Here is a 13,656-nt window from a genome sequence, read left to right as displayed (position 1 = left end):
TTGCCGTGGGGCCGCGACATCCTCCTCCCCCTCCTCGTCCTGTCGGTCAGGTGTCCCTCCAGCCTGGGCGGCTGCCGCCTGCCCCTCTGCGGCAGCCTGCACCGCCTCTCTGGCACGCTCCTCCTCCTCCTCCTCCTCCTCATCCAGGGCAACATAGACATGAGCGGCTGCCACCACGGCGGCCAACATCGCTGGATGATCTGAAAACATGACGGCCTGGTGGGGGGGAGGGGAACGACGACATGTCATCATTGCCCATATCCCCTCCTCCCCCCAGCCAGGTGGCATGGACCGCATGGGTCCAACTGTTGGAGGCTGGCACCTGGCCAGGTGGACCAACTCACTTGCCCTCCCATCCCCCTCCTCGGCACGGACCCCCCCCCAACCTCCACCCCGGCACGGCACGGACCCACCCCCCAACCTCCACCCCGGCACGGCACGGACCCCCCCCCAACCTCCACCCCAGCACAGCCCCCCCCCCAACCCCCAACCTCCACCCCGGCACGGCACGGACCCCCCCAACCTCCACCCCAGCACGGACCCCCCCCCCAACTTCCACCCCAGCACGGACCCCCCCCCCAACCTCCACTCAAGCACGGCACGGACCCCCCCCAACCTCCACCCCAGCACGGACCCCCCCCCCCCGACATCCACCCCAGCACGGACCCCCCCCACCAACCTCCACTCCAGCACAGCACGGACCCCCCCCAACCTCCACCCCAGCTCGGACCCCCCCCAACCCCCAACCTCCACCCCGGCACGGCACGGACCACCCCAACCTCCACCCCAGCACGGAGCCCCCCCCAACCTCCACCCCAGCACGGACCCCCCCCAACCTCCACCCCAGCACGGACCCCCCCAACCTCCACCCCGGCACGGCACGGACCCCCCCCCAACCTCCACCCCGGCACGGCACGGACCACCCCCCAACCTCCACCCCAGCACGGCACGGACCCCCCCCAACCTCCACCCCGGCACGGCACGGACCCCCCCCAACCTCCACCCTGGCACGGACCCCCCCCAACCTCCACCCCAGCACGGCCCCCCCCCCCCCCAACCCCCAACCTCCACCCCGGCATGGCCCAGCCCCCCCAACCTCCACCCCAGCACGGACCCCCCCCCCCAACCTCCACCCGAGCACGGACCCCCCCCAACCTCCACGCCAGCACGGCACGGACCCCCCCCAACCTCCACCCCAGCACGGACCCCCCCCCGACATCCACCCCAGCACGGACCCCCCCCCAACCTCCACTCCAGCACGGCACGGACCCCCCCCAACCTCCACCCCAGCTCGGACCCCCCCCAACCCCCAACCTCCACCCCGGCACGGCACGGACCACCCCAACCTCCACCCCAGCACGGACCCCCCCCCAACCTCCACCCCAGCACGGACCCCCCCCAACCTCCACCCCGGCACGGCACGGACCCCCCCCCAACCTCCACCCCGGCACGGCAAGGACCCCCCCCCAACCTCCACCCCAGCACGGCACGGACCCCCCCCAACCTCCACCCCAGCTCGGACCCCCCCCAACCCCCAACCTCCACCCCGGCACGGCATGGACCCCCCCAACCTCCACCCTGGCACGGACCCCCCCCAACCTCCACCCCAGCACGGACCCCTCCACCAACCTCCACCCCGGCACGGCACGGATCCCCCCCAACCTCCACCCCAGCACGGACCCCCCCCAACCCCCAACCTCCACCCCGGCACGGACCCCCCCCCCAACCTCCACCCCGGCACGGACCCCCTCCCGGCACTCCCCCGGAGCCCAGCCTACTCTAACCACCCCCCCATCCCCCCCGCCGCACACACACAACCCGAGACACACCTCTCCTCACGCAATCAGACTGCGGCCACGCCATTGCCTGCCCAGAGCCAACCCCCCAGGCCGTCACTCACCTCCACGCTGGTCGGCGTGAGCCTGGAGTACCGGGTCACGCCGATGAAAAGGAGGTTTGATTCACGTCGACGTGAACGGTCATCACGTCGACGGGACTTCGGCCCATCCGGAAGGGAGAATATCGGCAGGCCGAAAATCGGCTGCCTTGCGCAGACCCGTGACATTCTCCGCGGCAGCGGCGACATTAACGCCCCGCCGACTTTTCTCCCTTCGGAGACTTCGGCAACCGGCGGGGGCGGGATTCACGGCGGCCAACGGCCATTCTCCGACCCTCTGGTGGGTCGGAGAATGACGCCCCATATCATTGGCTGTAAAGGACTTTGTAAGTTCATGAGATCATGGAGGATGCTATATCATTGCAAGTTCTTTCTTCTCACTCATTTAGTTCAGTAAAAAAAAGGTATTATGCAAAGTAGCTGTGCACTTTTCTGACATGCCCCACACTTAAGAGTACAGAGGGCTACTGACGCATTTTCAGAATGGTGCTCTGCGGATGATAGCCTCTAAGTTCAGCTGGGCTATGGGGATATTAAGCTAAATTGGGCGTTGGACTTGGCGGGGAAGTAAGTTATCAAAGAGGGACTGTTATTATTCTCGTCCCCCTTTCCTCATTGACATACTCTTCTCTCGCTTAGGGAAACGGGATCCTGGTCTTATGTGGGGCTAGCATTGTGTAGGATTCTCCCATTGAAGTATATTTACTCACTCTCCAAACAGGCAGACTTCCCCAAACCCTTAACTGGACCCACAACTTTTACCAAGTTAACCCTCTCTTCCCACCAACCCCATAAAATGCGACATAAATGCTGCTGGTGTTGTATATAATTTTACAGGCTGTAAAATGAGAAGCCAAAGAAAACAGAAGTGGAGAAATAACCTCCGGCTTGGGAACAGTAAAAAGCAAAGAGCGTGACTAACAGAAAAATTAATGAGAAGTTTGTTGCGGTCAGACACACAGCTACAATCTCAGCAAAGAAGTGTGAACTATTAGAATTAATATCGGGCGAAATTCTCTGGTATCGGCGCAATGTCCGCCGACCGGCGCCAATAACGGCGCTAATCAGTCCGGCATCGCGCCGCCCCAAAGGTGCGGAATCCTCCGCATCTTGGGGGCCGAGCCCTAACCTTGAGGGGCTAGGCCCGCGCCGGACTGATTTCCGCCCCGCCAGCTGGCGGAAAAGGCCTTTGGTGCCCCGCCAGCTGGCGCGGAAATGGCATTGCCGGGCGGCGCATGCGCGGGAGCGTTAGCGGCCGCTCACGACATCCCTGCACATGCGCTGTGGAGGGAGTCTCTTCCGCCTCCGCCATGATGGAGACCGTGACGAAGGCGGAAGGAAAAGAGTTCCCCCACGGCACAGGCCCGCCTGCGGATTGGTGGGCCCCGATCGCGGGCCAGGCCACCGTGGGGGCACCCCCCGGGGCCAGATCGCCCCGCGCCCCCCCCCCCAGGACCCCGGAGCCCGCCCGCGCCGCCTTGTCCCGCCGGTAAGAGAGATGGTTTAATCCACGCCGGCGGGACAGGCATTCTAGCAGCAGGACTTCGGCCCATCCGGGCCGGAGAATCGTGGGTGGGGGGGGGCCCTCCAACCAGCGCGGCGCGATTCCCGCCCCCGCCGAATCTCCGGTGCCGGAGAATTCGGCAACCGGCGGGGGCGGGATTCACCCCAGCCCCCGGCGATTCTCCGACCCGGCGGGGGGTCGGAGAACCTCGCCCCATATTCTGCTTATGCTCATCTTGAATAAGAAATCAGTCAAACACTGCTTTCTTTGTAATAAGAGCTTTGACATGTTCTCATCTTGAATGCTGATGCCACCAAGAGGTTTTTTTTAAAGATAAAACATATCTTGATTTTTCTCAAAACTTGGATAAAGATGTATTTCTTGATTGAGGTGGGCGTGGCCAGTGTCGGAGGAAGCATGTATAGAACGCAGATAGCCCCAAAAAGCAGATGTATCAATGCAGCGGTTTCCTAACCTCTACCATGCAGCTATGGAATTTGGATAGCTCACAGACCATTTGCAGTGCTTCCCTATCCTTCACACCATCCAGAACTTTTTCTGTGCTTTAAATTGTTCCACAATTCTATCCTAAGATCATCTGGAAACTGCACTAAGCCATCAACTGATTTGCTTTACTCCACATGAGCAATATTACAAAGTCTAAGGGCGGAATTTTCCCATTTTGAGAAGAAGTGCAATGACGGACGACAATGCCTTTCCCACTAGCCAGAAAGGTGGGATCCTGCGACATATTCTGTGCTTGGAACTACATTAATTATACACTGGTGAGTTCCCCTCCGCCTCTCCTGGCGGACTGGCAGCTGATTCATCCGTCCCTGTCAGCTGGCAGGTTTGAAAGTCCCAGCACTATATTGAAAAGAAACAGTCCAACACTCTTTCCAGCCACCTGCCTTCACAAGGCCGTGTAGGATGTCAGCAACACAGAGGGAAACGGCGAGCAGCCTCAAAAGGAAGTCTGTTCTTCGATTCAACCACCTTCCCCCAGGCCGACCACCTGTGAGGCATCAGTGCCCCAACTGGACATCTGACCACATTTGGAGTCTTCATCTATCTCTTTCCAGTAAATGATGTGGTATCCCTGTGTGACCTCCTTGTTTGTGAGCTTTTCATGCAGCCTTGTCGAGTTTCAGCTTACCTCCCCTCGCTCTGCCCTCTGCCTTCCATGTACATCTTCTTCATCCACCTCCTTGCCCCTCCGCCTAACATTGTGCACCCTTGACCGTACTACCCCCCCCCCCCCCCTCCTTGCACAGACAACCTTCCTTCCACAATGTCCCCTGGCCTTCGCCAGGCCTATGGTAGTGTTGCACTTATCTCGAAGACTGTTGCTAACGGAGGACGACTCTTTAGCAATTGGGTTTGACACTGAAGCCTGACAAGACACTGGCTGGCAGCTGTTGTAATGAGCATTCAAGAGATGCAAATGAACGCAAATATTATTCACACCACCAGCCAGCAGGGGGCCAACAGGAAACCCGCTATCGAGAATTTAACCCCCACCATCTGGCCTGGGCTTGGGGACTCCTACCAACTGTCCTGGCTTGAGACAATTCACACCTCCTTAACCTGTGATTATCCCTCTCTCCAGTCGCACCATCTGGACCTGTAAAGACGAAATTACCTGCAAAGACTCACATTCAAAGTATCATTGTGCATCATTGAATTTTTCTATATATGCGTTTGTGGAACCCACCTCTTCATTAACCTGAGGAAGGAGCTGTGCTCCGAAAGCTAGTGATTTGAAACAAACCTGTTGGACTTTAACCTGGTGTTAAACATAGAACATAGAACATACAGTGCAGAAGGAGGCCATTCGGCCCATTGAGTCTGCACCAACCCACTTAAGCCCTCACTTCCACCCTATCCCCGTAACCCAATAACCCCTCCTAATCTTTTTGGACACTAAGGTAATTTAGCATTGTCAATCCACCTAACCTGCACGTCTTTGGACTGAGGGAGGAAACCGGAGCACCCGGAGGAAACCCACGCAGACACGGGGAGAACGTGCAGACGCCGCACAGACAGTGACCCAGCAGGGAATCGAACCTGGGACCCTGGCGCTGTGAAGCCACAGTGCTAGCCACTTTTGCTACTGTGCTGCCCAAAGATGGTGTTATAAGACTTCTCTTTATAGTAAACCAAGTAGTTTTTTACTTAAACCCATAGCAGGGTTTAAACAGCAGGGTTTAAACAGAATAAAGAAAGAAGAATCAAGCGGTTCTGACTGACCTTAAACTTAAAGAACTTGAGAACTTCAGCTATATCAAAGTTCAGATCTTCACACAGCATATCGCCAGCGACCTAGAAGTACATGAAGACTGTGGTGAGACAGGTCAACGACCTGGAAGTACATGAAGACTGTGGTGAGACAGGTCAACGACCTGGAAGTACATGAAGACTGTGGTGAGACAGGTCAACGACCTGGAAGTACATGAAGACTGTGGTGAGACAGGGTCACCAGGGCTATTGAGCATCAACAAATGATCTGCAAGGAAGCAACACATACCACCATGACATCATCATTGAATCTCTTACTCCTGACCACCAACTCCAAGTCGGCAGCTGCGCCCAATTGAGTTTTGTTGGTCGTCGAACCATCGTTAATAATGTTTTCCACCGGAAAATCATTGGCAGTTGCCCATCGCTCATAGTATTTGTACCTACATGTGAAAAGTTAACAGTTAATTCCAAACTCGCTCAACAGTGCCCAATACATCTCCATCGCACACACACCTTGCCACACAAGACCTCACTTTTTTAATGAAAGCATTTTTTAATCAAAGGGGGCAGCACGGTGGCACAGTGGTTAGCACTGTTACCTCACAGCTCCAGGGACCTGGGTTCAACCCATGACACCCGGTCCCCGCTTGTAAATACTTATACTAATTCACGCCGACGAGACCTCTGCCTAAGAGGGACGGAGCAGAAGTGTCCAAACTGTCAATGATATTAAAATCCTTTGATTTTGCATTGACCCGCCAACGCAAGCGCAAAGATCGATATCGTCGCCAGCAAGCGACGGGAACATTGCATCGGCATTGGCGTCGAGCACAAAACTGATGTTTTTCCATTTCATGCGATTCTCCATCCGATTTCAATTCTCATCTCCAGCGTCGCGAAGCGGAGAAACCAGCCCAAGATCTTTACATCCACCTCTGACTCTCACTCCAGTTATAGTTTTCATACCTTCTCACTCTTTCCTTGGAGTCTGAAGTGGTGGAAGGATTCAGATGTACCTCTATGGTCATGACCATTCTTATTTTAGCCAATACAATTGTTAGCCATGTGCTCCATCTGATTGTTCAGTTTTTAACCCCCTTTACCATGGCACTACACTTGTTTCGAAACTGTTCATTGCTAATGTATTCCAGGTCTGATGGAAGACTATTGACTTGAAACATCAACTGTTTCTCTCTGCAGATGCTGTCTAACCTGAGACTTTCCAGCATTTTCTGTTTTGATTTCAGATTTCTAACATCAACTGTATTTCTCTTCAGTTTAATTGACTATGTGCTGCTTTGCCACAAGCCTCAATAGTAAACGTACTTACTTGTCTGCATTTGTGATGAGGTAGACTTCATTGAAGAGTTGTCGCCTGCAAACAACATAGAAAACATAACGATATATGATAGGGCAAAGTAAGCCGGCGGTTCCGCACATGCGTGAGATCATGCCGGCCCTTCGGCGCATGCGCTAACCTGCGCAGTCCCTTCGGTGCCGGCTACCCCTCCGCCGTCCACCTAGCGGAGCCGCACTTTCGGGGACTGTTGACGCCGGAGTGGTTCGCGTCAGTTTTCCCACAGGCATGGGGACTTAGTCCCCGGAAAGGAGAATCCCGCCCCTGATCTCTGGAGCGGGGTTCAAACCCCGACCCAGAGGTGAGAGTTGTATCCACTAAGCCGTAGCTGGCACTGGGCAGCACGGTAGCACAGTGGTTAGCACTGTTGCTTCACAGCACCAGGGTCCCAGATTCGACTCCCGGCTTGGGTCACTGTCTGTGTGGAGTCTGCACGTTCTCCCTGTGTCTGCGTGGGTTCCTCCAGGTGCTCCGGTTTCCTCCCACAAGTTCCGAAAGACGTGCTTGTTAGGTGAATTGGACATTCTGAATTCAACCTCTGTGTACCCGAACAGGTGCCGGAATGTGGCGACTAGGGGCTTTTCACAGTAACTTCATTGCAGTGTTAATGTAAGACTACTTGTGACAATAAAGATTATTATTATTAAAAAGAGAAGCTGGCTAAACCTCCCTGGACTGACCTGGTTGTTGCTGCTCCTCCTTCACTGTGTGAAGAATGCTTTTGAGAGAACACATTGAATCAGATCTCCTCTCCTCATTGCACATTTTCTGGTGGTCATGACTCCCCTTCTCACCATCCCCTCATTTCCAATCTTTTATATTACTAATCCTCGCCCAGATATCTTTGTCAGATGAGATTCAAATTTTTAAAAGTGATATAGAGAAGAAACTCTTACAAGCTCAAGCAGGAACAATAGCGACAGCACACTCACATGTTCACAACTTTCCACCAGAAATCCAGAATTTTCTTCCCACCAACTCCTGGTAACAGAGCCTTCGGGATCCCAACTAAGTGGCTGTAGAGGCCCGTGGCTTCATTCTGAAAATAAATTATTCGGGTAACAGCTCAGCAGACCAGGATACGTGATATTTGTTCACTATTTACACAGGGAAAAATAACAGATTAGCACTTGCATTTATATGGTGGCTTTCATGGCTCAAGAATGTCCTAAATTGCCTTTTTGAAGTGTAAATCAGCGTTGTAAGCAACATGGAAACCAAGCTGCACACGGCGATCTCCCACAAACAGCAATCGGATAATGATTAGATAATGTGTTAGGCAACTGGAAAAGCCCATTGATCCACTTCCAAAGAATGCTATGGGATTTTATTGTGCTCATCCATGATGCAAAACAGGGTCTCAGTTTAATGTCTCATCTACAACACAGCTGTCCTTCAATACTGTACTGGGATATCAGTCACGGTTTGTTCCCAAGTCTCTGGTATGGGATTTGAACTTCCAACCTTATAAGCAGGGGCTGTTTAGCACAGGGCTAAATTGCTGGCTTTGAAAGCAGACTAAGGCAGGCCAGCAGCACGGTTCGATTCCCGTAACAGGCGCCGGAATGTGCGGCTTTTCACAGTAACTTCATTTGAAGCCTACTTGTGACAATAAGCGATTTTCATTTCATTTCATTTTCATAACTCTTCAGTGAGAAGCTACCCACTCAACTCTGGTTGAATATTTTTGTTTGACCTAAACAGGCTCGTACCACTTTTGCAGATCAACTTAATGTATCCAGTGTCTCATTAAATCACTTAATTCCTTCTTAGAAACACATATATTTCCCAGTATGCTGCCAGATCCATTGGCAGTCCATTGTAACTTAATCCACAAACTCTATTGCCCTTCTGATGAAAATCTTGCACCCAGCCTAATACACAAGAGCTCTGTTAAAGTTAATGTTTCTGGTGTATCTTGTTCAAAACTTCTCCTGACTGAGACTGATGAGGTTATTTTCTTTGGAATGGAGGAGACTGAAGGGAGATTTAATTGGTAAAAGGATTAGAGGGGAGTTGAGTCATTTTTCACCCAGATGGTGTTGGGGTCTGGAATTCATTACCTGAAAGGATATCCCCCATTTAACTTGCCATTGCTACGGATCAATAACGGATCAATCACGCGGCGTGCGTCGCAATTATGCCGTTTTGGAGGGGGCAGGGCATCGCAATTCGGCGTCAAACCAGCCCCCGCCGCGATATTGGCGCGGGAACTATTCTCTGCCCGATCGCGTTCCTGATTTCGGCCAACAAAGAATCCCGCCCCATCATTGTTCCTCATTATGTAAAAACTGCTACAAATCAAGAACAAAAGAGACAAAATGTTACTTCAACATTTTAAAAGTATGTTGCAACTTCCCCGAATGATGTGCTGTGAGGTAGTTTTTTTTAATAAACAATTTTATTGAGGTATTTTTGCCATTGTAAACTGTTACGGTGTACAATATTGCGCAAACATCAACACAAAGCAGAAACATAGTGCAAAAGACCACTCCACTCTCATAAACAGTACCCACCTATTTATCCCTCCTATTCTACTCTAATCTAACTCCCCACACCCCCGGTGGCATTTAATTCCCCGTGAAGAAGTCGATGAATGTTGCCACCTTTGGGCGAACCCTAATACAGATCCTCTTAAGGTGAACTTAATTTTTTCCGGCCCTAAAAAGCTCGACATGCCCGAGAGCCATGCTTCGGTCTTTGGGGGCTTGTGCTGTTAGGTAATTTGGACATTCTGAATTCTCCCTCCGTGTACCCGAACAGGCGCCGGAGTGTGGCGACAAGTGGCTTTTTACAGTAACTTCATTGCAGTGTTAATGTCTGCCAACTTGTGAGAATAAAGATTAACAAAAAAAAATGTAAATGACAACATAGACCCTTAAAGCAGAGGCAATAAGCATGTCACATCCCATCTGATCAGTTCATAGTTTGCAACATGCATCAGCCTTTTAGCTTACCATTATTTATATTTGTGAACGTTACATTTTCCATTCCTGGTGATAATATTTATTTTTGGACCATTACAACAGACAAGTAGCTCCACTCAACCTGGCAGTGTAAAAGGGCAGATCTTGCAAGGTTATGGTTTTGCAACATCATCAAACAAGTATTTTCAAAAGCAATGATACACTGTAATTATGTTTTTCAAATGCTAACATATTAAATGGGTAATAGGCACAGCCTGTCATTTTAAGATAAAAGGTAATAAAATATCTAAATATAGATCATTTAAATGTCAATGGTTGAAGAGGGTCTTTTATACAGAAAAGTTTCGCAATAACAAGTTGCATTTATCTGGTGCCTTTTACGCAGTAAAATATCCTGAGGCTTTTAACAAAAGCCTAATCAGATAAAATTGATACTGATCCAAAATAGACATTAGGGCAGAGCATGGCCAAAATTGTGGGTTTCAAGGAATATTGTAAAAGTGGGAGAGAAAGGCAGAGAGGTTTAGGAACTGACTTCCAGAGCTGGGATCTTTAGCTGAATGGGATATCTCAGGAAAGGGTGCAATATCAATGCAAGATGTTTGTTGCTGAGGGTATCGCCTGTTGAGACATGAATAATGAAAAAGAGCCGGGAGGGTTAGGTAATGGGACTCATTTTGGAGTGCTAAATGTTACAACATTCCTTTTTCTTTACTTGTTATGGGTGCTACTGGCTGGTCCATCACTAATTGCCTTTGAGAAGGTGGTGGTGAGGTGCCTTCTTGAACTGATGCAGTCTGTGTAGCATAGGTACACACACAGTGCTGATAGGAAGGGGTTTCCAGGAGTTTGACCCAGTGATATTGCGGAAACAACAATATATTTCCAAGTCAGGGTAGTGTGAGTGGGAGAGAGGACTTGCAGGTGGTGGTGATGTTCCCATGTATCTGCTGCTATTGTTCTTCTAGATCAGTGATGGGCAACCTGCAGGCCCATCTAAGTTCTGTGTGCGACCCAAGAGACATTTTGGTCATTGTTGCCCACATGCAGGGTTGCCACATTCTGCTGATTTCTATCCACGTTGGTTTGTTTCCCTACCGGTTTGACTGAAGTGATCCAGACACAAAGCAAGGGCGAGTGAAGTGAGGTGCGTGCTGACTGCTCCCAACATTGACTGTGAGAGCCGTGCGCTCCCTCTGTGTCCAAAATGTAAATATTTATTTTGTTTTTGACATTGATGATAGTTGTATTAATACATAAATGATTATGTATTTTCTATTTCTGGTTATGAAATATTCATCATGTATTAAATGTATTTAATCTTATTCATCATGCACTATGGCTTCACAGCGCCAGGGTCCCAGGTTCGATTCCCGGCTTGGGTCACTGTCTGTGTGGAGTCTGCACGTTCTCCCCGTGTGTGCGTGTGTTTCCTCCGGTTTCCTCCCACAGTCCAAAGATGTGCAGGTTAGATGGATTGGCTATGCTAAATTGCCCTTACGTTGGTTAGATGGGGTTGCAGGGTTACGGGGATAGGGTGGAGGTATGGGGTTAAGTAGGGTGCTCTTTCCAAGAGCTGATGCAGACTTGATGGGCCGAACGGTCTCCTTCTGCACTGAAAATTCTATGATAATTCTATAAGTCATGGGTCCACGGTTACTGAACAAGCCCGATTTGAATCTTGTGGCCCACTGAGATGAAGGCGGGCACTCATGCGGCCCACTCACCAGCCGAGGTTGCCCATCACTTCTCGCTGATGGTTTGGGAGGTGCTGCATGTGGAAGAAGCTTTGGTGAGTTACTGCACTTCAACAGTGCTTGAGAGCTTGATTAGTGAAAGGCATTATATAAATATACCGGGCAGCACGGTAGCACAAGTGGATAGCACTGTGGCTTCACAGCGCCAGGGTCCCAGGTTTGATTCCCTGCTGGGTCACTGTCTGTGCGGAGTCTGCACGTTCTCCCCGTGTCTGCGTGGGTTTCCTCCGGGTGCTCCGGTTTCCTCCCACAGTCCAAAGACGTGCAGGTTAGGTGGATTGGCCATGATGAATTGCCAATTGGCCTTAGTGACCAAAAAGGTTAGGAGGGGTTATTGGGTTACGGGGATAGGGTGGAAGTGAGGGCTTAAGTGGGTTGGTGCAGACTCGATGGGCCGAATGGCCTCCTTCTACACTGTATGTTCTATGTTTGTATGTTTGCATGTTCTATGTTCTAAATGCCAAATGTTCTTTCTAGTAATGAGTTGGCTGCTACAATGGTCTATAAACCGCTGTGCCAAAAGGGTGGCAGTGAACCTTGCCCTATGTAGCAGAGTGGCCTCTGTTATGAATCAGTTGTCAATAAGAATTTACTGGGGCTGTGAGGAAATTTCGCGGCCACAGCCATGATCCCGCCTCCTGTTGCCTTTGGACCTGGTCACAAGAACTCTGCTTAAGAGTTGGAGCAACGCGGACTGCTGCTAACTTTTCAAACAGTTATGCATTATTTCCGCCTTTCCCCCAAAATATTCCAGAACCCTCCTGGGTCCCAGGCCCCCCCTGGCGAGGGAATCGTGTTTACAGCAAAATTGCACCTCAGCCGCTAACGCTTGATGGGACGTGTGACTGTGAGGCCTAAGACGCGTTGTGGAGAAGTCCACGTCCAAAATCCAAACACTGGCATCGGCTCCCCTGAATCCTGATCCGAACACACACCGGTTACCCTAGGAATCTTGAATGAGACAAGAGAGGCGGACGGAGCTCTCAATGCGTTCAAAACAAAAAATCTCCACTTCATCTCCACTTCAAAACAAATGCAATGTTAAAGCGAGTTATTCACCTTGATCTCGCTCTCCAGCAGTGTTCCATGTCCCGCCACTAGAAGTACACAGATCATTAGGGCGACCGCAGGAACGCTGCAAGTCAATGAAACTGACTCCTGTAAACTTGCAACAATTCCAAGTTCGCTTTTCAAAGACCAACGCCGCTCCACTCATTTGCGCGGCGTCCTTACATCACAACTTACAGGAGGAGCTATTCTGCTAGAGCAGGATTACACCTTCAACTCTTCCTACAGCAACACGTGCTGCCTTGTGTTCTGTGTCTCTTTGCCAAAGCGCCTGTGTAATTATGTAACAAGCTTGCTTTTCCCTTTCTTTGATCATTGAAAGATGCCGGGGGGGGGGGGGGGGGGGGGGGGTGGATAGGGGAGCGGGGAAACCAACCCGGAGAAAGTGAACACAGTTCACATTTCACTCCTTACGGCACCAAGCTGAAACAGGCACAACACATCCCAGAACTACACTTGGGAAACTTGGGTTTTTTCTCCTTGGAGCAAGAGAGGATTTGATCGAGGAACTCAAACTCATGAAACGTTTGAACGAATAAACGTCTCCTGCGACAGAAAGATCTGCAGCCAGAGGAGTTAGATTGAAAGTGATTGACAAGAGAACCAGAGACAATTGGAAACTTTTTTTTTACACAATGCGTTGTTACGGTCTGGAATGCGCTGTCTGAAAGGGCAGTGGAAACAGGTTTAATAGTCACTTTTAAAACAAAATTGATAAATACATGAAAGGAAAAATTGTGTAAGCTTATTGGGATAAAGCAACAGATAATTAGATAGATACACAGAAAAGCTGACACAGGCTTGATGGGCTGAAATGCTCATTCGGTGCTGTATTATTTTATGATTCTATGCAGAACTCTGATGAAGGGCTGCACACTACAGGAAGGATGGGGTTGCACTGGAGA

At 51.0% G+C, this 13,656-nt stretch overlaps 1 protein-coding gene across 4 annotated transcripts in view; it reads right to left on the bottom strand.

The window, feature by feature from the left end:
• Positions 1-12,996, bottom strand: part of gkup (glucuronokinase with putative uridyl pyrophosphorylase) — a 67,291-nt gene extending 54,295 nt beyond the window's left edge. Inside the window, exons 1-5 of one of the 4 annotated variants that reach the window (XR_011937427.1) lie at positions 12,743-12,994; positions 7,932-8,038; positions 6,973-7,017; positions 5,929-6,082; positions 5,652-5,723 (exon numbers count right to left, since the gene is read on the bottom strand). Coding sequence is in view for 3 of the 4 variants with exons in the window: in XM_072486475.1 (XP_072342576.1) it covers positions 5,652-5,723; positions 5,929-6,082; positions 6,973-7,017; positions 7,932-8,038; positions 12,743-12,799 (435 nt within the window). In the remaining variant the exon portion in view is untranslated. Of the gene's footprint in view, positions 1-5,651; positions 5,724-5,928; positions 6,083-6,972; positions 7,018-7,931; positions 8,039-12,742 lie in introns of all 4 variants that reach the window. The other 3 variants (XM_072486475.1, XM_072486474.1, XM_072486473.1) reach the window with 3 other exon arrangements.
• Positions 12,997-13,656: the final 660 nt, after the last annotated feature.

This window comes from Scyliorhinus torazame, chromosome 21 (genome assembly GCF_047496885.1).
Source record: "Scyliorhinus torazame isolate Kashiwa2021f chromosome 21, sScyTor2.1, whole genome shotgun sequence".
NCBI lineage: Eukaryota > Metazoa > Chordata > Chondrichthyes > Carcharhiniformes > Scyliorhinidae > Scyliorhinus > Scyliorhinus torazame.
The sequence above is the reverse complement of the archived record's forward strand: the minus strand, read 5'-3'. Positions and strand labels throughout refer to the sequence as shown.